The 23707-nt window shown below is 45.3% G+C and overlaps 1 protein-coding gene across 1 annotated transcript in view; it reads right to left on the reverse strand.

Moving 5' to 3' along the window:
• LOC141148558 (uncharacterized) overlaps positions 1-23707 on the reverse strand; it is a gene marked incomplete in the record, with an annotated part of 670733 nt that overhangs the window by 7646 nt on the left and 639380 nt on the right. The window contains 1 exon segment of the mRNA XM_073636111.1: positions 5515-5836. Within this exon segment, the coding sequence (XP_073492212.1) occupies positions 5515-5836 (322 nt within the window).

Genomic DNA, 23707 nt, shown 5'->3' on the forward strand with positions numbered 1-23707 from the left:
GATTGGACACAGCTGATCACATGGTAAAGAGCCTCCTTTAGCGTGGTAAAGAGTCCATGTTAGCGGGACTGTGAAATTGCGGCAGGCAAATCTGACACTTTTTGGGGACCAGTGACACTAATACAGTGATCAGTGCTAAAGAAATGCACTGTCACTGTACTAATGACACTGGCAGGGAAGGGGTTAACATCAGGGGCAATCAAAGGGTTAAATGTGTGTCTGGGGAGTGCTTTCCAACTGTGTGGGGGATGTGCTTTGACTGAAGGAAGACAGAGATCCATGTTTCTGCTTAGCACACAAGATCTCCATCTTCCGCTCTCAAATTCTGCCTCTCCTTAGACCGTGCAGCAGGTCCAGGCGGACATCGCGTCTGCCGGACCCACTGATTGGCTCCCTCTGTTAGTGGGTCGTCAGCGGCACGCGCGCACGCCCCAGACTCACTGCACGAAATCACGTACAGGTATGTGATTTTATGCAGGAGGTCCACCCTGCCACAATATATCTGCGTGGGACGGTCCTTAAGGGGTTAATCTCAGTATAAATACAGCTGTTCTGTGAAGCCCTCAGAGGTTTGTTAGAGAACCTTAGTGAACAAGCAGCATCATGAAGGCCAAGGAACACACCAGACAGGTCAGGGATAAAGTTGTGGAGAAGTTTAAAGCAGAGTTAGGTCATAAAAAAATATCCCAAGCTTTGAACATCTCAGGGAGCACTGTTCAATCCATCATCCAAAAATGGAAAGAGTATGGTACAACTGCAAACCTACCAAGACATGGCCGTCCAAACTGACAGGCCGGGCAAGGAGAGCATTCATCAGAGAAGCTGCCAAGAGGCTCATGGTAACTCTGGAGGAGCTGCAGAGATCCACAGCTCAGGTGGGAGAATCTGTCCACAGGACAACTATTATTATTATTATTAGTATACAGGATTTATATAGCGCCAATAGTTTACGCAGCACTTTACAACATGAGGGCAGACAGTACACTTACAATACAAATCAATACAGGAGGGGTCAGAGGGCCCTGCTCGTTAGAGCTTACAATCTAGAAGGGACGGTCAAGTGGAAACAAAAGGTAATAACTGTGGGGTGTGCACTGATGGAGAAAATGAAAATACAGTTGTTAGGTGTGGGTAGGGTAGGCTTCTCTGAAGAGAAGGGTTTTCAGTGATCGTCTAAAAGCTAATAGAGTAGGAGATAAGCGGACAGATTGGAGTAGGGCATTCCATAGGATTGGAGAGGCTTTGAAAAAGTCCTGGAGTAAAGCATGGGAGGAGGTGATGAGGGAGCTAGAGAGCAGAAGGTCTTGAGAGAAACAGAGAGATCGAGTAGGTTTGTATTTAGAGACTAGGCTAGTGATGTAGCTGGGGGCTAAATTCTGAATGGCTTTGTACATAATTGTAAGTATTTTGAATTTAATTATTTGGCCGACCGGAAGCCAGTGGAGGGATTGACATTGAGGGGTAGCAGACACAGAGCGATTGGTAAGGTGGATGAGTCTGGCAGCAGCATTCATGATGGATTGAAGAGGTGATAGACTACAGGGCCGGCATTACCACTAGGCAAAGTAGGCAGCAGCCTAGGGCGAACTGCCGCCTAGGGCGCAGCCACTGCCGCTGGCTTCCCTACCCTCCATCGGGAGGAGGGGGCGCCGGGGACTTGTAAGTGCCTTGTTCTCTATCCGCCTGTGTCAGTTGTAATGCCACTGTCAATCCTTTCTGGGCGCCGTGCTGTACTGTGGAGGAGGCACTGGGAGCTTGTCAGTTTCTCGCTCTCTATCCCACTGTATGATGGGAGTGGCGCCGCCGTTACTCATTTCATTTGGGTAACTGGTGAATGGACAGGAAGTCAGGAACATAAGAAAAGAAAACTTTAGGAAAGACATCCCTGAGTATTAGAAGTTCAAGACATCAGCCTGGGGGGGGGGGACAGCCCAGTGATATTATATACTGCTATATATATACCATGGACTGGGGGGACTCTGATGTTTTATAGTGATGAGGTGGCAGTGGTAGGTACCCTAATATCTTTTAGCACTGTCATGTAATGAGAATGACCATGTCTATGGTGTCACTGGTAGGTACCCCAGTATCTGGTAGCATTGTCATGTAAAATAGGTGCCTAGTAGCATTATTGTGTGGTAAGGGTGGCAATACTAGGTACCATATTGTCTTATAGCAATGCTATGGATGGCAGTGGTAGGTGCTCTAATGTCTTGTAGCACTGGCATGTGATGAGGATGACCATGTGTATGGTGTCACTGGTAGGAACCCTAAAGACTTGTAGCATTGCCATGTCATAATGTTGGCAGTGATATGTAGCCTAATGTCTTGAAGCATTGCCATGTGTTATAGGTGGTAGATATCCTTATATATGGTGGTATTGCCATTTTATAAGGATGGCAGAGGTAGGTAACCAAATATCTGGCAGCATCTGGCAGTGTGTCAAGGATGGGAGCAGTTGGTACTCTGTCATTTAGCATTGCCATGTGGTACAGATGACTTTGATATGTATCCTTATGTCTGGTGGCATTGCCATGTGATAGGGATGGCAGTGGCAGGTAATGTCTGGTAGCTTGATAAGGATGACCATCTGCATGATGGAAGTGGTAGGTACCTTAAAGTCTTAAAGCATTGTCATGTCATAAGGATAGCAGTGGTTGGTACCATAGTGTTTTCTGGCATTGCCATATGTCAAGGATAGCACCAGTTGGTACTCTGTCATGTAGCATTGCCATGTAATAAGTGTGGCCATGTGTATTATGGCAGAGGTAGGCAGCTTTGCCATGTGGTTAGGATCCTTTTAGATCAACACCTACAGCTAGGTGCATTTCTACCTAAGACTCTGCTCACCCATAGTGCAGTGACCTGTGTTTTAAAAATTTTACATTTTTTCTTTTTGGGGGGGCAGGGGGTTGCGAGTAGCTTGTCTTGCCTACGGTGGAAAATAGTCTAGCACCGGGTGCTGGGTGCTTCATTAAAAAGGTGGGGTATACATGAGCAGGGCAAAGGGAGTGGAGTCAGGGGTAAGGCCAAGGGGGCGGCAAAATGAGGTTTCGCCTAGGGTGTCAAAAATCCTTGCACCAGCCCTGATAGACTATGTAGAGGTAAGCCAATGAGAAGGGAGTTGCAGTAGTCGAGACGAGAGATGACCAGCGAGTGAATTAAGAGCTTTATGTCATTGGTTAGAAAGGGGCGTATTTTGGAGATGTTGCGGAGGTTGAGGCAGCAGAATTTAGACAGTGATTGGACGTGGTGCTTAAAGGAGAATTCGGAGTCCAGGTCTACACCTAGAACCTTGGCATGTGGGGATGGGCTTATAGTTGTGCCATCGATTTTGACAGAGAGATCAGGGGAAGAAGCACATGGGGGAGGAAAAATTATTAGTTTTGGATAGACTGAGTTTGAGGAAGTGGTGTGACAACCAGACTGATATATCTGATAGTAAATTAGTGATATGTGAGGAGACAGAGAGAGTGAGCTTGGGGGTAGAGAAATACATTTGGGTATTGTCAGCGTAGAGGTGTTATTGGAAACCATGGGAGGCTATCAGCTGACCCAGGGAGGAGGTGTAGATTGAAAATAGGAGAGGTCCAAGAACAGAACCTTGGGGGACCCCAACTGAGAAAGGAAGAGGTGAAGAGGAGGTAGAGTTGTAGGAAACGCTAAAGGTGCGGATGGATAAGTAGGAAGAGAACCAGCGAAGAGTACAGTCACGGAGACCAAAGGCATGGAGATTTTTGAGGAGGAGGGGGTGGTCAACCGTATCAAAGGCAGCAGAGAGGTCCAGGAGTAGGAGTACAGAATAGTGTTGATTTGTTTTGGCCGTTATTAGTTAGTTTGTTAGTTTTAGGAGAGCAGTTTCTGTGGAGTGTTGAGGACGAAATCCAGACTGAAGGGGATCAAGAAGGCTATTATCAGCCAAGTGGATGCTTAGTCGGTTGTAGACCAGACGTTCGAGGAGTTTGGATAAGAAGGGGAGCAAGGAGATGGGGCATAGGTTGTTAAGATTGGATGGGTCAAGTGAGGGTTTTTTAAGTATGGGTCTAACAAGTGCATGTTTTAGAGAGTTGGGGAAGATGCCAGAAGAGAGGGAGAGATTAAAGATGTGGGTAGAGAGTGTAGCATAGAGCCAGAGGGTGAACGTGGACATTAGCAAGTAGTTTAGCAACCTCGTCTATAGTGGTGGGGTTGAAAGAGGGAAGTAATGATTGTGCCTGTGGGCATGAAGTGTAAAGCATGGAGGGTATCGGAACAGTAGAGATCTCCTTGCGAATTGTATCCATCTTCTGTTTGAAGTGATTGGCGATCTCCTGGGCAGTGAGTGAATTGGCGGGTGGAGGCGGTGGAGGACGAAGTAGAGAGTTGAAGGTAGAGAAGAGTTGACGGGCACTATTAGTTGTGCACTTCAAAAAGAGTGGCAAGAAGAAAGCCTTTGTTGAAAGGAAGCCATAAAAAGCCAGATTGCAGTTTGCGAGAAGCCATGTGGGGACACAGCAAACATGTAGAAGAAGGAACTCTGGTCAAATGAGACCAAATTTGAACTTTTTGGCCTAAAAGAAAATGCTGTGTGTGGGGGAAAACTAACACTGCACATCACCCTGAACACACCATCCCCACTGTGAAACATGGTGGTGGCAGCATCATGTTGTGGGGATGCTTATCTTCAACAGGGACAGGGAAGCTGGTCAGAGTTGTTGGGAAGATGGATGGAGCCAAATACAGGGCAATGTTAGCAGAAAACCTGTTAGAGTCTGCAAAAGGGTTGAGACTGGGGCGGAGGTTCACCTTCCAGCAGGACAACGACTCTAAACATACAGCCAGAGCTACAATGGAATGGTTTAGATTAAAGCAAATTCATGTGTTAGAATGGCCCAGTCAAAGTCCAGACCTAAATCCACTTGAGAACCTGTGCCAAGACTTGAAAATTGCTGTTCACAGATGCTCTCCATCCAATCTGACAGAGCTTGAGCTACTGCAGCTTGTTCAGTTACTTTGACAAACAAACCTGGAAGCTGCAGAGCTGCACCAGATTTTGCACTCTCCAGTTTTAGTAAATTAACACATTTGCATTTTCTCAAGGGATGTAAAGTGTTCTCTGATTGTATGAAGTAGAGATTGTGACGTCACCCCCCTACCTCTCCACGTTGTCCAATCAGAGATTCAGGGGGTACTTTTAGATTATTTTCTTAATTTTTTTACATGTTTTAAAATATATTATAGCTTTGGGCAGATGACAGGTACTCTATATGGAGAAATCAGTGGTCTATTAGACCCCCATTTCTCCTCTGCCTGTGAAAGGGGAATCCATTGACCACAATAAAAGAGACGTCCAGATCACTTCTACTGAACAGCCAATGACCAACTGTAAAATATGGTACCAAACTCCCTGGCTACAGCTATAGCTATAGGCTTGTTATAAACATATGCTGCCAGCATATGTTTGGGTGGTGAGCAAGTGGTTAATGAAATATATATCTTTACCTCTTCTCTTATTGCAGTGTATGTGGTACTCACTGGTGACTTGCAGAGCTCCTGTACTCTTCTCTATTGGTTGCTCCAGGCTGGGATGTTCCACCCTGCAGATATATTCCACACCCTGATCTCTCTCCAGAGAGGGGGAGAAGGTCACACTTGATATACATCCATAGGGCTGATCAGTCCGTCTCTCTAGTGGAATATTCAATATTCTGTACATCCCATCTGAGGTCACAGGATACATTTCTCTGGATTGCTCGTCTTTTCTGAACCACGTCACATTTACAGCATCCGGGAAGTATTTTGTTACTGCGCATTGTATGGTGGCTTCTTCACCGATCCTCAGGGGTGGGACTGACATCTCCAAATGTGGCCTCCAGGGAAAATCTACACAAATTAATGAAGGAATAAAGGTAATTGTACACAATGTATATAGCACACCGCACATACACTGTAATTATTAGAACCAAGAAAGTAAAGCCTTGAAATGTATTATGTATTCCCCACTTATCCCAAATACACCCATGCTAGGATCCTATGAACAAATATCAGCTGCTGTATCTTAACACAACAAATTGTCCTAATTAAATCTACACATATAACTACCTCGCTATATATTATATATATTATACTACAGTGCCTTGAAAAAGTATTCATACCCCTTGCAATTTTCCACATTTTGTCATGTTACAACCAAAAACCTAAATGTTTTTATTGGGATATTATGTAATAAACCAACACAAAGTTGCACATAAGGGGGCGTGGCTTGGCACGCAACGGAGATGGCAGAACACTGAAGGAACTCCTCAGTACACGCAGCCGTTTGTAGCCCTTCACCCAACCACCAGCTTACAGATGCCGGGCAGAAAGCTCTATTCGACTCCCCACTCTTGTCCGTGCCGCAATTCAGTATCTTCCTCGGCAAAAAACATTCAAAACTAAGCCGACGGTCCACAGCAGCACAACGAGATCCAAGATGGCACCAACACACCACGAGGAGGAATGTAGTGAAGACTCCCAGTCAGCCTCAGAGGACCCAGGCAGGGGTAAGTCCAGATCGGATCACCCCTTAACATTTTGCCGATATGTCAGTGATTGCTGCAGACATCAAGGCTACCTTCTCGGCAGCTATCACTGACTTGAAGACAAGCATAATTGTGATCAATGAGAAGATGGCAGCGGAGGAAAATGCAGGCAAACTCAGGGACAAAGCCATCCACAGATTAGAGATGACTACAACAGCTCAGGCGCAGCACTTTATAGATATAAACAGACATATTGAAGACCTTGACAATAGGGGCAGAAGGTGCAACATCAGGGTGAGGGGCATCCCTGAGTCTGTGGAACATGAGCAGATTGTCCCAGCACTCCGGAGAGTCTTCAATAGCCTACTGAAAAGGCAGGACATGGAAATTGACTTTGTCAGAGCACATAGGGCCCTCAGGCCTAGAGGGTCTGACTCAGCTCCACCAAGAGATATAATCTGTTGCCTGCAAAGCTTTGGGCTTAAAGAGGACATTATGCGCAAAGCTAGGAGGAACGATCAAATCATTTTCAATGGCGCATCAATAAAGTTATTCCATGACTTATCACAGATCACCTTGAAAAACCAGCGCGCCTTGCGCCCCTTGCTGGAGGAATTAAGGGAAAGGGACCTCAAATACATATGGCGTTTTTCGTTTGCCCTAACGGTCTCATAAAATGGCCACCAGCATATACTGCGCACCCCAGCTGATCTGCCAGAGTTTTGTGAGGCGCTAGACCTGGGACGAGTGGATCTTCCAGACTGGTATGCTGACTTTCTACAGACCCCGCTGGAGAGGAGCCCACCTACTTCTCCTTTTACTACTCCAGACAAAGGACAATCGAAGAAACCTAAACACAGTCGTGAAGGAAATTCCACAGCAGGCACCCTGTGGAGACAGGCCGGGACTGCCAGGGACCAGGAGGATGACTGAAGCACTATCGTGGTGCTCTATATCTCCACTCTAGCCCTACTTTGTCCACCAAGTTCAGTTGTTCTACCTTAGCCGAACTGCTCTCAGGCAATGATATCCCACTTACACCTCCCCAAATATTGTTCACTGTATGAGACCTCAGTGATTTTGTGAAACATTTGCCCGCATAATACTCGTACTCATAGTGCACAGTTTGTCCCTTCACAGACTCATGATGGACCCTGATAAACAGAGGTGCGTGGCCTCCCCTTTCAATCCCAGATAGGCCTCAGGCTGAACCGTGGAGCATATGCTCATGATAACCAAGACTGATGGCTACTTCTGCTGGGACTCTTTTTAGCCCCTCTGCTGACTCGCCCTGGACGTGGCATGCTTTCAGTCTTACAGTCAGCTCAAACTATTAATGCTTGACTCATGAGGTGACTCTGACATGGATCAACCCACATAGTCCGTGCTCCCAGACCAGGACAGTGGCTCACCCCGTTCGCCCTGAGACGATTGCTAACGGTTTTGTTTTGTTTGCTATGGTTCATTGCATCTTTTACTCTTCTCAGGTTTACTCAGGGTCCAATCGCACATACTTAAAACCTACCACTTGGAGGATGCCCATACCACGTTCTGTTCTGCCTTCCTAATATGTTTGCCTAGATTTATAACTAGGGATGAGCCGAACACCCTCCGGTTCGCTTCGCACCAGAACCTGCAAACGGACTGAAAGTTGGCACGAACTTTAGAACCCCGTTAAAGTCTATGGGACTCGAACTAATTTTAAAGGCTAATATGCAAGTTATTGTCCTAAAAAGGGTTTGGGAACCCGGGTCCTGCCCCAGGGGACATGTATCAATGCAAAAAAAGTTTTAAAAACTGCCATTTTCTCGGGAGCAGGGATTTTAATTATGCTTAAAGTGAAAAAAAGTGAAACATTCCTTTAAATATCGTACCTGAGGGGTGTCTATAGTATGCCTGTAAAGTGGTGCCTATTTCCTGTGCTTAGAACAGTCCCTGCACAAAATGACATTTTTAAAGGAATAAAAGTCATTTAAAACTGCTTGCAGCTTTAATGTTATGTCGGGTCCCGGCAATGTGGATGAAAATCAGTGAGACAAATGACATGGGTACCCCTCCCCCCTAGTCCATTACCAGGCCCTTTTGGTTTTGTATGGATATTAAGGGGAACCCCGCACCCAAATTAAAAAAAGGGAAGGCGTGGGGCCCCCAGGCCCTATATACTCTGAACAGCAGTATACAGGCGGTGCAAACAAGACAGGGACTGTAGGTTTGTTGTTAAGTAGAATCTGTTTGTAATTTTGAACTGGTACAATTTTAAAGTGTAGCTCCAGCAAAAAAATCTATTTTTAAGCTTTTTGGAAAACATAGAGAAGGGTTATGACCCCTGTAACGTTTGTTTTGCTGTCTGTGCACCTCTTCAGAAGATATCACCTCACTTTCTGTCCCAATGACAAATGTTTTTTGAAAATTTGAGGTTTTTAGTGAAACAAGGATTGGTGATAAATCATCAGTGGAGAGGAGACACGTTTTTCCCATATTAACTCTTACAGGAGAGAATTTCCCTTCCTAGGAGTAGATTTCATCTCACTTCCTGTTGTCTCCTTCCCTTTGCAAGTAGGAGTTGTTTGTAAGTTGGATGTTTGAAAGTAGGGGCCTGCCCTATATACTCTGCAGAAATTGGGGCTTTAGGTGTTGGTGTTGCCACAACACTGTAAGCCCTCACAGTTACTCTTGGTGGGCGCAGGAACGGGCTCTGCTGTGAAATATTAGGTCAAGAATTGTAATTACATGCCCCGTTGAACAGGGTCAGAAAAATTGGGCCTTTGGTGGTGGTGGTGCTGGTGCCACAGCACTGTAAGTCCTCACAGTTACTCTTGGTGGGCGCAGAAACTGGCCCGGCTGTGAAATATTAGATCAAGAATTGTAATTACATGTCCCTGTTAAACAGGGGCAGAAAAATTGGGCCTTAGGCACTGGTGCTGGTGCCACAACACTGCAACCCCTCACAGATACTCTAGTTGGAGCGCAGGAACGAGCCCTGCTGCAAAGTATTGCATCAAAAATTGTAATTACACGCCCCTGTTAAACAGGGGCTGAAAAATTGGGCCTTAGGCACTGGTGCTGTTGTCGCAACACTGCAACCCCTCACAAATACTCTAGTTGAGTGCAGCAATGAATCCTCCTGCAAAATATTGCATCAAAAATTGTAATTACACGCCCCTGTTAAACAGGGGCTGAAAAGTTGGGCCAGAACCAAAAATATTCTTACAAGCTATCAGCATGATCATTGAGGAGGAAAGGGATAGTCACTCAGCATAACAGGATAGTCACTCAGCATCAGCATAGGCAGTCTTGAAGGGATCTGACATGTAAAAAAAAAAATATTCAGTTACATCAGCATCAGGTGCTTGGTAGCTGGTGGTGATCCAAGACTGATTCATTTTTATGAAGGTCAGTCGATCGACCAAGTTGGTGGACAGGCGCACCCTGTGATCGGTTACAAAACCTCCAGCAGCACTGAATGTGCGTTCCAAAAGAACGCTGGATGCAGGACAGGCCAGTAGCTCAATTGCATACTGTGCAAGCTCTGGCCAGTGATCCATCCTCAAGACCGAGTAACCCAGAGGATTTTCGGTGGGAAAGGTGTCCAAGTCAGATCTTGCCCCTAGGTATTCCTGCACCATGAAAAACAGACGCTGGCTGGAACCGATCATACTTTGGTGCTGCGGACTAAAAAATTGTCTGAACACATCGGTCAGATGGCCACCTTCTCCACCGCTCCATCTTTGACTGACCGAAGCCTCAGCAACACGTTGTCCAGGAACAGGAGTTTGTAACCTCCCAGTCTCTGGGAACGCGTTGCACAGACCTTTCTGCAAGGCCTCCCGAAGATGTTTCATCCTCTGCTCCCTCTGCGATGGCAAGATAAGGTCCGCAACCTTACTCTTGTAACGTGGATCAAGGAGGGTTGCCAGCCAGTATTGATCCCTCTCCTTGATACCACGAATACGAGGATCTGAGGCATTCGGTCCGGAGTCCTCTGGGTCTCTAAGGACGACATGATCTGCAGTCACCTCCTCCCAGCCACGTACAAGTCCATGGGTTTCTTGGGACTGTAGATGATCCTTTAAAGACTGCTGCTGATGCGGAGTGCCAAGCTCCACCTCCATGCTGACACAATCCATCTCTTCCTCCTCCTCCTCTTCCTGTGTGATCGGCGGGGACGCAGGAACACTGTCTGGATAAAGGGGGCTTTGAGAGGTAAGGAAGTCCTCCTCTTCCTGCCTCTGTTCTGCCTCAAGTGCCCTGTCCATTAAGGGGGACAGTGTCACTGATGCATGCACTGTCACTGCTCGCCATCCTCGTGGCCTCCTCAAATGGTGACAGGACAGTGCATGCATCCCTGATCATGGCCCACTGGCATGGGAAAAAAACAAAACAAGCTCCCCTGAACCTGTCCTGGTGCCATAGTCGCACAGGTACTCATTGATGGCCCTCTGCTGCGTGTGAAGCCACTGCAGCATGGCCAACATTGAGCTCCACCTGGTGGGCATGTCACAGATTAGGCGGTTTTTGGCCAGGTTAAATTCCTTTTGGAGGTCAGCCAGCTGAGCACTGGCATTATATGACTTGTGGAAATGCACACAGACTTTCCTGGCCTGCCTCAGGACATCCTGTAAGCCCGGGTACCTGCCCAAGAACCGCTGCACCACCAAGTTAAGGACTTGAGCCAAACAGGGCACATGGCTCAGTTGTCCCTGTCGGAGGGCGGAGAGGAGGTTGGTGCCATTGGCGCAAACCACCATACCTGCCTTAAGCTGGCGTGGCGTCAACCACCTCTGAACCTGCCCCTGCAGAGCTGACAGAATATCTGCCCCAGTGTGGCTCCTGTTCCCCAAGCACACCAGCTCAAGCACCGCATGGCATCTTTTGGCCTGCGTGCTTGCGTAGCGCCTTGAACACCTACGGAGCACCGCTGGTTCTGAAGACAAATCAGCACAGGAAGAGGCCATGGAGGAAGAAGAAGAGGAGGGGATGGAAGAGAGAGGTGTGGCAGAATCACCACTAGTAGTATTTTGGAGGCGTGGTGGCAGAACAACCTCCAACACTACTGCAACCTGTCCTGCATCCTTCCCAGCTGCCAGAAGAGTCACAAAGTGTGCGGTGAAAGATAGGTAACGTCCCTGTCCATGCCTGCTGGACCATGAGTCAGCGGTAATATGCACCTTACCACTGACAGCCCTGTCCAGCGAGGCCAGGACATTACCTTCCACATGCCGGTAGAGAGCCGGAATCGCCTTCCGTGAGAAAAAGTGGTGTTTGGGAACCTGGCACTGAGGAACCGCACATTCCACAAACTCATGGAAGGGGGCAGAGTCTACCAACTGAAAAGGCAGCAGTTGAAGTGCTAGGGATTTAGCCAAGCTAGCATTCAACCGCTGGGCATGTGGATGGCTGGGAGCGAACTTCTTTCGGCGGTGCAGCAGCTGGGGCAGGGAAATTTGCCTGGTACAATCTGACATCGGTGTACCGATAGCAGATTGCCCCCAAGTACTTGGCTGTGACACACCAAATTCTACACCTTCATTCCTCTCAGTGCACGTCTCAGAGAGGACTGAAGGTATAGTGGGGTTGGATATCCCAGCTGATGAGGAGCAAGGAGATGTCCTCTTTATTCTTTGGTGTGGGTCTTTTAGGTATGCTTGCCAACGAACTGCATGGCAGGTCAACATATGTCTGGTCAAGTATGTGGTGCCCAAGCGAGAGATGTTTTGGCCACGCGAGATACGCTTGAGACATATGTTGCAAATAGCAGCAGTGGGATCTGATGCACTTGTCTCAAAAAAGGCCCACACCAAAGAACTTTTGGAATAACGCGCAGAGACAGCAGCGCCCTGCACATGCGGAGCTCTGCGGTGTGATGCAGTCGGTGTGCTGCTCTTAAGCTGGCCCCTGGAGGGCATCCTGCCTCGTTGGTGATGTGCTTCCTCCTCCTCCTCTCTCCTATCAGGCACCCACGTGGAGTCAGTGACCTCATCATCCCCTCCCTCCTCATCACTGCAGCAAAGCTGGCAGTATGCTGCAGCTGGGGAAACATGACTGCCAGATTGCTGTCCTTCTTGGGCACCCCCTCTCTCTGGGCTCACGTTACTGCCTTCCTCTAGCTGGGTACCATCATCGGAGCCTTCAAAACGCTGGTCATCCTCCTGGAGCATGTACCCAACACTGTGGTCAAATAGTTTGAGGGACTCCTCAGGAGGACATGGTGGGGCTAGGGAAGGAGTGACTGATGCCATTGAGCCGAGGGAAGAGGCCGCTTTGGCAGCTGCTTTGCCAGACAAAGTACCCTGAGCCTGGGTGAGAGAGGATGAGGAGGATGAGGACGGCTTGGTCATCCACTCTACCAAGTCTTCCGCATGCTGCGGCTCAACATGGCCAGCTGCTGAAAAAAAGGACAAGTGTGTCCCACGGCCACGTGCTGATGAGGATGCACCATGTCCACGACCAGCACAGTTGCCTCTAGACACAGAGCCTGCTTGCCCTCTTTTATTGGCTTGTGACTGTCTGCCTCTCCTTGTTGGCCTTCCAGACATACTAATGGCCTGCAGTGAGATGTAGCTGCACAAAGCTGGGATGTATATATATACTGATACTGCAGCTAGCAGAATCAACTGCCTGCCTGTAGTATTATTAGTATGAGAACACCAGCAATTGTCTTCAGGTAGCTTTAGGTGCACACTGTGCAGAGGACGTAGTACACTAACTGTAAATACTGTAACTGCCTGCCTGTGGTATTAATAGGAGCAAAACAACAGCAATTGTCTTCAGGTAGCTTTAGGTGCACACTGTGCAGAGGACACAGTACACTAACTTTAAATACTGTAGCTGCCTGCCTGTGGTATTAATATAGGATCAGAAGAACACCACCAAATTTTTTCAGGTACAGTACCTGACCGCGAGATTGTGTTTCCAGCGTGATCCCATCGCGCTGGTTCTCGGCGACAGGGTACTGTGCATGTCGCGCTGGCTCACTCATCGGGAATGGATAAGTTTTTTTCCTTCCGCGATGAGCAACAGGCAGTGCTGACAGCTAGTGCTGGCTCCCATGACGGGGCTCGCAGGTGTCAAATCTTGCTGATAAATGCGGCGAGATTGACACAATATCGTGGTCACCTACTGTAGCTTTAGGTGCGCACTGTGCAGAGGACACAGTACACTAACTGTAAATACTGTAGCTGCCTGCCTGTGGTATTAATAGGAGCAGAACAACAGCAATTTTCTTCAGGTAGCTTTAGGTGCACACTGTGCAGAGGACAAAGTACACTAACTGTAAATACTGTAGCTGCCTGCCTGTGGTATTAATATAGGATCAGAAGAACACCACCAATTTTCTTCAGGTAGCTTTAGGTGCACACTGTGCAGAGGACACAGTACACTAACTGTAAATATTGTAGCTGCCTGCCTGTGGTATTAATAGGAGCAGAACAACAGCAATTATCTCCAGGTAGCTTTAGGTGCACACTGTGCAGAGGATGCACTACACTAACTGTAAATACTGTAGCTGCCTGCCTGTGGTATTAATAGGATCAGAAGAACACCACTAATTTTCTTCAGGTAGCTTTAGGTGCACACTGTGCAGAGGACACAGTACACTAACTGTAAATACTGTAGCTGCCTGCCTGTGGTATTAATAGGAGGAGAACAACAGCAATTGTCCCCAGGTAGCTTTAGGTGCACACTGTGCAGAGGACACACTACACTAACTGTAAATACTGTAGCTGCCTGCCTGTGGTATTAATAGGATCAGAAGAACACCACTAATTTTCTTCAGGTAGCTTTAGGTGCACACTGTGCAGAGGACACAGTACACTAACTGTAAATACTGTAGCTGCCTGCCTGTGGTATTAATAGGAGCAGAACAACAGCAATTGTCCCCAGGTAGCTTTAGGTGCACACTGTGCAGAGGACACACTACACTAACTGTAAATACTGTAGCTGCCTGCCTGTGGTATTAATAGGATCAGAAGAACACCACCAATTTTATTCAGGTAACTTTAGGTGCACACTGTGCAGAGGACAAAGTACACTAACTGTAAATACTGTAGCTGCCTGCTTGTGGCATTCAGAGGGTCAGAAGAACACCACTAATTTTCTTCAGGTAGCTTTAGGTGCACACTGTGCAGGGGATGCACTACTTTAACTTGTAAATATTGCAGCTGCCTGCAGTACTGTACTAATAGGATCAGAAGAACACCACTAATTTTCTTCAGGTAGCTTTAGGTGCACACTGTGCAGGGGACACAGTACACTAACTGTAAATACTGTAGCTGCCTGCCTGTGGTATTAATAGGAGCAGAACAACAGCAATTGTCCCCAGGTAGCTTTAGGTGCACACTGTGCAGAGGACACACTAAACTAACTGTAAATACTGTAGCTGCCTGCCTGTGGTATTAATAGGATCAGAAGAACACCACCAATTTTATTCAGGTAGCTTTAGGTGCACACTGTGCAGAGGACGCACTACACTAACTGTAAATACTGTAGCTGCCTGCTTGTGGCATTCAGAGGGTCAGAAGACCACCACTAATTTTCTTCAGGTAGCTTTAGGTGCACACTGTGCAGGGGATGCACTACACTAACTTGTAAATATTGCAGCTGCCTGCAGTACTGTACTAATAGGATCAGAAGAACACCACTAATTTTCTTCAGGTAGCTTTAGGTGCACACTGTGCAGGGGACGCACTACACTAACTTGTAAATACTGCAGCTGCCTGCGGTACTGTACTAATAGGATCAGAAGAACACCACTAATTTTCTTCAGGTAGCTTTAGGTGTACACTGCACAGAGGACACACTATACTAACTTGTAAATACTACAGCTGCCTGCGGTACTGTACTAATAGGATCAGAAGAACACCACTAATTTTCTTCAGGTAGATTTAGGTGCACACTGTGCAGAGAACGCACTACACTAACTTGTAAATACTGCAGCTGCCTGCGGTACTGTACTAATAGGATCAGAAGAACACCACTAATTTTCTTCAGGTAGCTTTAGGTGCACACTGTGCAGAGGACGCACTACACTAACTAATAAATACTACAGCTGCTGCGGTACTGTACTAATAGGATCAGAACAACACCACTAATTTTCTTCAGGTAGCTTTAGGTGCACTCTGTGCAGAGGACGCACTACACTAACTTTTAAATACTGCAGCTGCCTGCGGTACTGTACTAATAGGATCAGAAGAACACCACCAATTTTCTTCAGGTAGCTTTAGGTGCTCACTGTGCAGAGGACAAACTACCCTAACTGTAAATACTGTAGCTAATAGGACTAATAGGATCAGAAGAACACCAGAAATTTTCTTCAGGTAGCTGTAAATACTGTAAAAACACCTGCCTGCCTGTCAGTAGTAGGAAGAGAATAACAGGAACGGATCTAGCTAAACTGAATACAGTGTGTATATATATATGTGTATATATATATATATATATATATACACACACACAACACCTAGGATGTATATATATATACACAATACACTGTAAGTGCAGCTAACTGACTCGCCTGCCTACTCTATCTAACTTAAATCAAATGACACTGTCTCTCTGTCGATATATCTCTCTCTCAAAGCCGGAACACACTACACAGGGCCTTATATAGTGTGGGTGTGTACTAAACCCCATAAGCCATAATTGGCCAAAGCCAATTATGGCTCTCTGTACAGACAGCGCTGTGATTGCCCAAGCATGCTTGGCCAATCATCAGCCAGCAATGCACTGCGATGCCGCAGTGAATTATGGGCCGTGACGCACCACTCGAATTTGGTGCGAACGGCCCATATGGTTCGTAATTCGGCGAACGACCGAACACACAATGTTTGAGTTAAACATGCGTTCGATTCAAACACAAAGCTCATCCCTAATTACAATCATTGGAAAGACTGCTGACCTGACAGTTACATAGTTACATAGTTAGTAAGGTTGAATAAAGACACCAGTCCATCCAGTTCAACCTGAGTGAGTGTGTGTCTACAACCCTGACCCTTGTCCCTAACCCTGTACATCGCACACTCACATCAGTCCCTACCCTCAATCCAAGGTCCCCATTCATATACTAGGGCCAATTTTGGACAGAAGCCAATTAACCTACCAGCATGTCTTTGGAGTGTGGGAGGAAACCGGAGTACCCGGAGGAAACCCACGCAGGCACAGGGAGAACATGCAAACTCCAGGCAGGTAGTGTCGTGGTTGGGATTCGAACCAGCGACCCTTTTTTACTGCTAGGCGAGAGTGCTAACCACTGCACCACTGTGCCGCCCCAGTTGTGTAGAAAACCATCATTGACACCTTCCATAAGGAGGGAAAGCCTCAAAAGTTAATTGCAAAAGAAGTTGGATGTTCTGAAAGTGCTGAATCAAAGCACATTAATAGAAAGTTATGTGGAAGGGAAAAGTGTGGAAGAAAAAGGTGCACAAGCAGCAGGGATGACCGCAGCCTGAAGAGGATTGTCAGGAAAAGGCCATTCAAAAGTGTTGGGGACTTTCACAAGGAGTGGACTGAGGTTGGAGTCAGTGCACCAAAAGCCACCACACACAGACGGATCCTGGACATGGGCTTCAAATGTCGTATTCGTCTTGTCAAACCACTCCTGACCAACAACCAATGTCAGAAGCGTCTTACATTGGCTAAAGAAAAACAGATCTGGTCTGTTGCTCAGTGGTCCAAAGTCCTCTTTTCTGATGAGAGCAAATTTTGCATCTCATTTGTAAACCAAGGACCCAGAGTATGGAGGAAGAATGGAGAGGCACACACTGCAAGATGCTTGAAGTCCAGTGTGAAGTTTCCACAGTCTGTGTTGATTTAGGGAGCCATGTCATCTGCTGGTGTTGGTCCACTGTGCTTCATTAAGTCCAGGGTCAACGCAGCTGTCTACCAGGAGATTTTGGAGCACTTCATGCTTCCTTCCACAGACAAGCTCTATGGGGATGCTGACTTCATTTTCAAACAGGACTTGGCACCTGTCCACACTGCCAAAAGCACCAAAACCTGGTTTAATGACTGTGGGATTACTTGATTGGCCAGCACACTGACTTGACCTGAACCCCGTAGAAAATTTATGGGGCATTGCCAAGAGAAAGATGAGAGACATGAGACCGAATGATGCAGAAGAGCTGAAGGCCACTATTGAAGCATCCTGGTCCTCCATAACACCTCAGCAGTGCCACAGGCTAATAGCTTCCATGCCACGCTGCATTAAGCAGTAATTGCTGCAAAAGGGTCCCAAACCAAGTACTGAGTACATATGCATGCTTATACTTTTCAGAGGTCCGATATTGTTCTATGTACAATCCTTGTTTTATTGATTGCATGTAATATTCTAATTTTCTGAGATTATGGATTTGGGGTTTTCATGAGCTGTAAGCCATAATCATCACAATTATGACAAATCACGGCTTGAACTATCTTTCTTTGCATGTAATGAGTCTATCTCATATATTAGTTTCACTTTTTAAGTTGCATTAGTGATATAAATTAACTTTTGCACGATATTATAACTTTTTCGAGTATCACCTGTAGGTCAGCATTTTGTAGTTGTAGTTGTGGTTGTTCACTGATAACAAAGGAAGTATGCAAGGAAAGCTGTTATTATCTGACACTGATTTTAAAGTTGGTTGAATGTGAAAATTCACAGAAAATAATGTCCTAGATTATATTATAAAATATTTCTGAGAAGAACACTGAACATGTCCTTCCTGGTGGCCACTTTCTCATTTTCTCAATAAAATCCATTATTGGTCATATTATGCATTCAGAGGATAGAATAGCAAAGTTTTAAAATTATAACATAGATCAAACACTGATTCACGAAAGCCATAACTTTTTTTCTCCCTTCCATTAAAGCAATCCATTCAATTAATTAACTCCAGTTAAATCCAACCCAACTGCACTTTGGATATTGGAGTGTACTGGATTTAGTAGGAGTTATGTGGAAGAGATAGAAACGTGAGGGTTTTGTGGGAAAGTGTTTGATTTGCTGTTATTCTTCTCAACTGTTGTATGATGGAGAAAAAATAAGATTCTCTTTTGCATTCCAGTTTGATGTACAAGTGTCTATCAGGGTTGCCAACTTCCTAGAGGCATCTTTTTACTGACAAAACATGGAAAATTTACTGGCAGAGCAAATTTTTTACTGGCAAGCTGAGAAATTACAGAACTCCTATTGAAAACCAACACATTGTCAGTAAATTTACTGGCGGTTGGCAACCCTGGTGTCTATTCAGTCTTTGTTTAGGTAAACAGTAAAGGCCCATTCATACGTTATATGTGTTGATGCAATGCATTGCCATTCATTCTGAATAGCAACCCAATGCAGCTTACGACAGATGTACGTTGCAACTTTGTGGTGACGTGAGCTGCCAAAAATTGATGCATGCACCATTGTTTGGGATTGTACTGCGACGCAAGTAAGTACATTACTATGTGTTGTGCTGTTGCAACGTGCACTGGGGTGAGCTAATGCCACCAACGCATGTAAAATGAATTGCCGTGCAGAGGGAATGGGCTCTAAGCAGGGGCGGACTGACCATTGAGCCACTCGGGCACTGCCCGAGGGCCCTGGGCCACTAGGGGGCCCCATCAGGGTTGCCAGCCTCAGTAAAACCAGGGACAGTATGTATAAATCTGTGTTTTTTTTACATCTGTCTGTGTATACTGTGTGTACATGTATGTGTATACTATGTGATTGTATACTGTGTGTGTGTATACTGTGTGGCCCCATAATCTCTGATTGCCTGGGGGCCCCATAATCTCCTATTGCCCGGGGGCCCCATGAGTTATCAGTCCGCCCCTGGCTCTAAGTTATAATTTTTTTATCTCACACTTACCCGGATTCCTCCAGGACAGGACTTGTGATTGCTGTCCATCCAGAGATTTGTGGTTCCAGGCCACATGGAGAGTGAAGTTGGGATTAAATAAGAGTTTTCCTGGGACAGTACAATGACTGTTACAATTAAATGTTCCATCATTATTCTCTTCATACTTCTCTCTGGACTCCAGCTTATCTTCTCCTGATCTCCAGCTGAGCTCCACATCTCTGGGGTAAAATTTCTGCAGGTTCAGAGAACAGAGGACATCTCCATTGTCACACAGACTTGTCTCCACAGGTCCCAGGGCTTGCGGCTTTGCTAAAATTGATAAATAAAATGTATTGATTAAAGTGCATATTAAAGTGTAGCTGTACGGTACTTTTGGCAATATAGTGTACTACTAAAAATTTACCCAAAGGTACAGCCTGTACCTTTGTTTAGGTTTTTAGCAGTACACTATATTGCCAAAAGTATTGGCTCGCCTGCCTTTACATATACATGAACTTTAATGGAATCCCAGTGTTGGCCTGCAGGGTTTAATATTGAGTTGGCCCACCCTTTGCAGCTATAACAGCTTCAACTCTTCTGGGAAGGTTGTCCACAAGGTTTAGGAGTGTGTCTATGGGAATGTTTGACTATTCTTCCAGAAGTGCATTTGTGAGGTCAGGCACTGATGTTGGACAGGAAAGCCTGGCGTGCAGTTTCCGCTCAAATTCATTCCAAAGGTGTTCTATTGGGTAGAGGTCAGGACTCTGTGCAGGCCAGTCAAGTTCCTCCACCCCAAACTCGCTCATCCATGTCTTTATGGACCTTGCTTTGTGCACTGGTGCGCAGTCATGTTGGGACAGGAAAGGGACATCCCCAAACTGTTCCCACAAAGTTGGTAGCCTGAAATTGTCCAAAATGTCTTTGTATGCTGACGCCTTAAGATTTCCCTTCCCTGAAACTAAGGGGCCAAGCCCAACGCCTAAAAAACAACCCCACACCATAATCCCCCCTCCACCAAACTTTACACTTGGCACAATGCAGTCAGGCAAGTACTGTTCTCTGAGCAACTGCCGAACTCAGACACACCCATTGGTTTGATAGACATAGAAGCATGATTTGTCACTCCAGAGAACACGTCTCCACTGCTCTAGAGTCCAGTGGTGGCGTGCTTTACACAACCGCGTCCGAAGCTTTGCCCTCCTCCTGTCACAGTGCCCCCTCATCATACTGCCCCCTCCTGGAACAGTGCCCTCTGCCATACTGACCCCCTCCTGTGACAATGCCCCCCATCATACTGCTCCCCCTCTGTCGCAATGCCCCCCTCTTCTGTCACACTGCCCCCCCTCCTGTCACAATACCCCCCTCTTCTTTTTTTTTTTTTTTCCATAAAGTTTTTATTGTTTGATCATAAAAAAACATAAACATAGAATGTAACAGTGACATAGTATCTTGGATGTAATAATATTACAGTGGTAATGCATTACATTTTACTTTAGGATATTACTATTGACTTTCAATTAAATCCTAGCAGGTGAAATGGAAATAAACAATTTATGCGAATGTTTTGCATAGAGATTGATATTAATTTTTAATGACTTAGTTATATAATATAGTAGTGGTAATATGCTAGTGGGGAGTGGGGTGGAGGGGGGGATAAATAAATAATAATAAAAAAAAAACGAGACAGGGGGAGGCAATGAGTTGGATGTATTGAAGTACGTGTTGATGAATCCTTATTGTAAGCTACTGTATAGTAGTTTAATCTATTATATATTGAGTATTTTATAGGCTGGGGTGTTTTTAAACTCTAACCAATTGTACCATATCGATGTGAATTTAGTTATGTTTTCCTGTGCTATGCTAATAATTTATTCTCCCCCTCCTATATCACAATCCCATCCTCTTCTGTCACAATGCCTGTTTGCTTTAACTGCCTATAAAATGTTAGCTGGAGTTTGGCTTCAGTTTGTTAGTGTATCTAAATCTGCTAGTCCATCTTACACTCTCTCCCCCCCCCCCCCCCGGCTGAAGATGCCCCCTGTGCTCCTTCATCCAGAGTGGGGGGCACTCTAATACAGAAGGTGTTACAATAAGGTTGAGGCTTATTGAGACACACTGCTGTTTTAATGCGCTGCTACACTCGGAGTGCAATTTAGATGTGTGTTTATTGCTGAAATAAATTGTTTTAATTTGAAGCAGTATTACGCTATGGAATCTTATTTACTTTTTATGATGGGTGGATTGGTGCATCCTATGGACTAATGGAGAACGCTGCTAAGGGAGAAGGGATCCACTGTGATTGTTCCTAAAGTACTATCAGACCTGTATGTAAATATAGGTCTGATTTTAAGGTGAGCGGCTAGTTTAGACACTGAGTGGTGCACTGGGGTGAAGTACAATGGATGGTGTGGATAAAGCTTCATTAAGGACTGGAATATTTGTATTTATTGGGACACTGATTTAAATAAGGAAGAGTGTTTTAAATATTTTTGGGGCATTCACACTTTATGTGGATTGGAATCATGGTTTCAAATCCCAGCACTTTTATGAACTGTATTAATTATTTATGTGTATAGCACATTATATGCATGTGTATTAACTATCAGTTTAATTTTTTTACACATTTTATTTATTAATTATATGCAAATATTTATTTTTTGGTGAAAATCACATTTACAGCACTGGGGATTTTGGTTACAAAAACATTATATGGCATATTTGTTTCTAATTGAAATTCGGTTGTGTTCACGTTTAGGGGCCATAGCGCCACACTGATTATAAAAAAATAGAGGAGGTGTGTTACTGTGTGTGGTGGATTTGGTGGGAGGATGGTGGTGGTGAGGGGAGTGGCAAAGTGCACCTTTGCCTGTGTAGATAAAAATCCTTGTATCCAGGGTACTTGTTTCCTGCTGTCCCTGTGTGCTCCCCGGTCCCCCCCCCCCCCCACAAACGATGCCGACTTCCCCACTCCCCTCTCCTGCTGGCTGCTCTGGGCTATGCTTTCAGGATGGAGAGCGGGGGAAGGGGCCCTTACTGAGCACGTCCGCTGAATTGCTGACACCATCCACTGCCCTACTGACTGACACTATTCACAGTCCTACTGACATCACTGGCAGAACTACCAGGGTTGCAAAGATCACACTTGTGACTGGGCCCTGGTGTTCCACCACTGCGGGGGTCAAGATGGCATGAAGGGGGCCTGCTGCAGAACATGTGAAAGGGATCCATTGCGGGAACGTGGTAAAAATAAATAGAGTGGTCTCGCGCAAAAAATGTCACTGAATAACACTGTGATACAATGTACACACTTAATGGTATCGAATTAATACCTAAATAGATAAAATATAACAATATGAAGAATCAATGTGCAAAATTTGCCATGAAAACAGACATACATAAATAAATAAATAATAAATATCAAATGTAAAAGTGTCCGATAAACCCTCCAATGACGTGTAGTGATCATATGTCATGGAATAACAACAATATGATAAACATAATGATCCTCAAAAAAAGTGAATCAAATCATGATAAATTGAAACAAATAGTTCTCTAGGTGAATGAACAAGGAAAACTTCTGCCGTCTTCAGAGCCCGAAGAATTAATAGAGATGTTGTTAGTAAGAAAAGGTGCCCATATGTATTTTATAGATGACTTCTCAGTATTAAAGTCTCCCAGAACTCTCACCTTAATATTGTGGGATAGTAGCTTTTAGTATCTGAGATCTCCACTGTTCCCCATAAGTGGGTTGATCCTCCCGTACTTCTCCAATAAGCAAACTAATCCACTTGGTTATCCCTAAATAAAAAGGGGGATTGGGGAAATTGGGACTTTAAATGAGGTAAAAATGGCTGGGTAAAGCCATGTGCCTCCATCCCTGTCATCTGTAGCGAGATATACACTAAAGCGGCCAAGGCAGCAAAGTGTATCAAAAATGGTGGGACTTTAAATGAAGCTCATGGTGACAAAAAGAACAAAATGGTAGAAGGTAGAAATTGTTTAAAATTGCATAAAAACATAATTAACCAACATAGAATTGCACATACATGAAGATGCACCCGTAACTGGGCGTCAAAATCTATAGTAGCAAAATCTGGTAATAACATGTTTATAGTCATATACAATAATGGTAAAATTTAGGGGATCCACCAGTGTTCAAGCAATGTGAAAACATTCAAGAGATAACTGCACGGTCAATAGTTCTTAAATCCTTAATGAGTAGATTTGTAAAAACTTGCATATCATAATAGGTATATAAATGGTTCACAGCATCAATTAGCTCAACGCGTTTCGCGGTTTAAAAACGCTCATCAGGAGCAGAAATGTGTATTTTCTGTAATAAAAAATGTGTAGATATTCAGTATCAAAGTGGGGGGAATATGGGTAACATTTCTCATATATATAATG

This window comes from Aquarana catesbeiana, linkage group LG06 (assembly GCF_042186555.1).
Source record: "Aquarana catesbeiana isolate 2022-GZ linkage group LG06, ASM4218655v1, whole genome shotgun sequence".
Classification (NCBI taxonomy): Eukaryota; Metazoa; Chordata; class Amphibia; order Anura; family Ranidae; genus Aquarana; species Aquarana catesbeiana.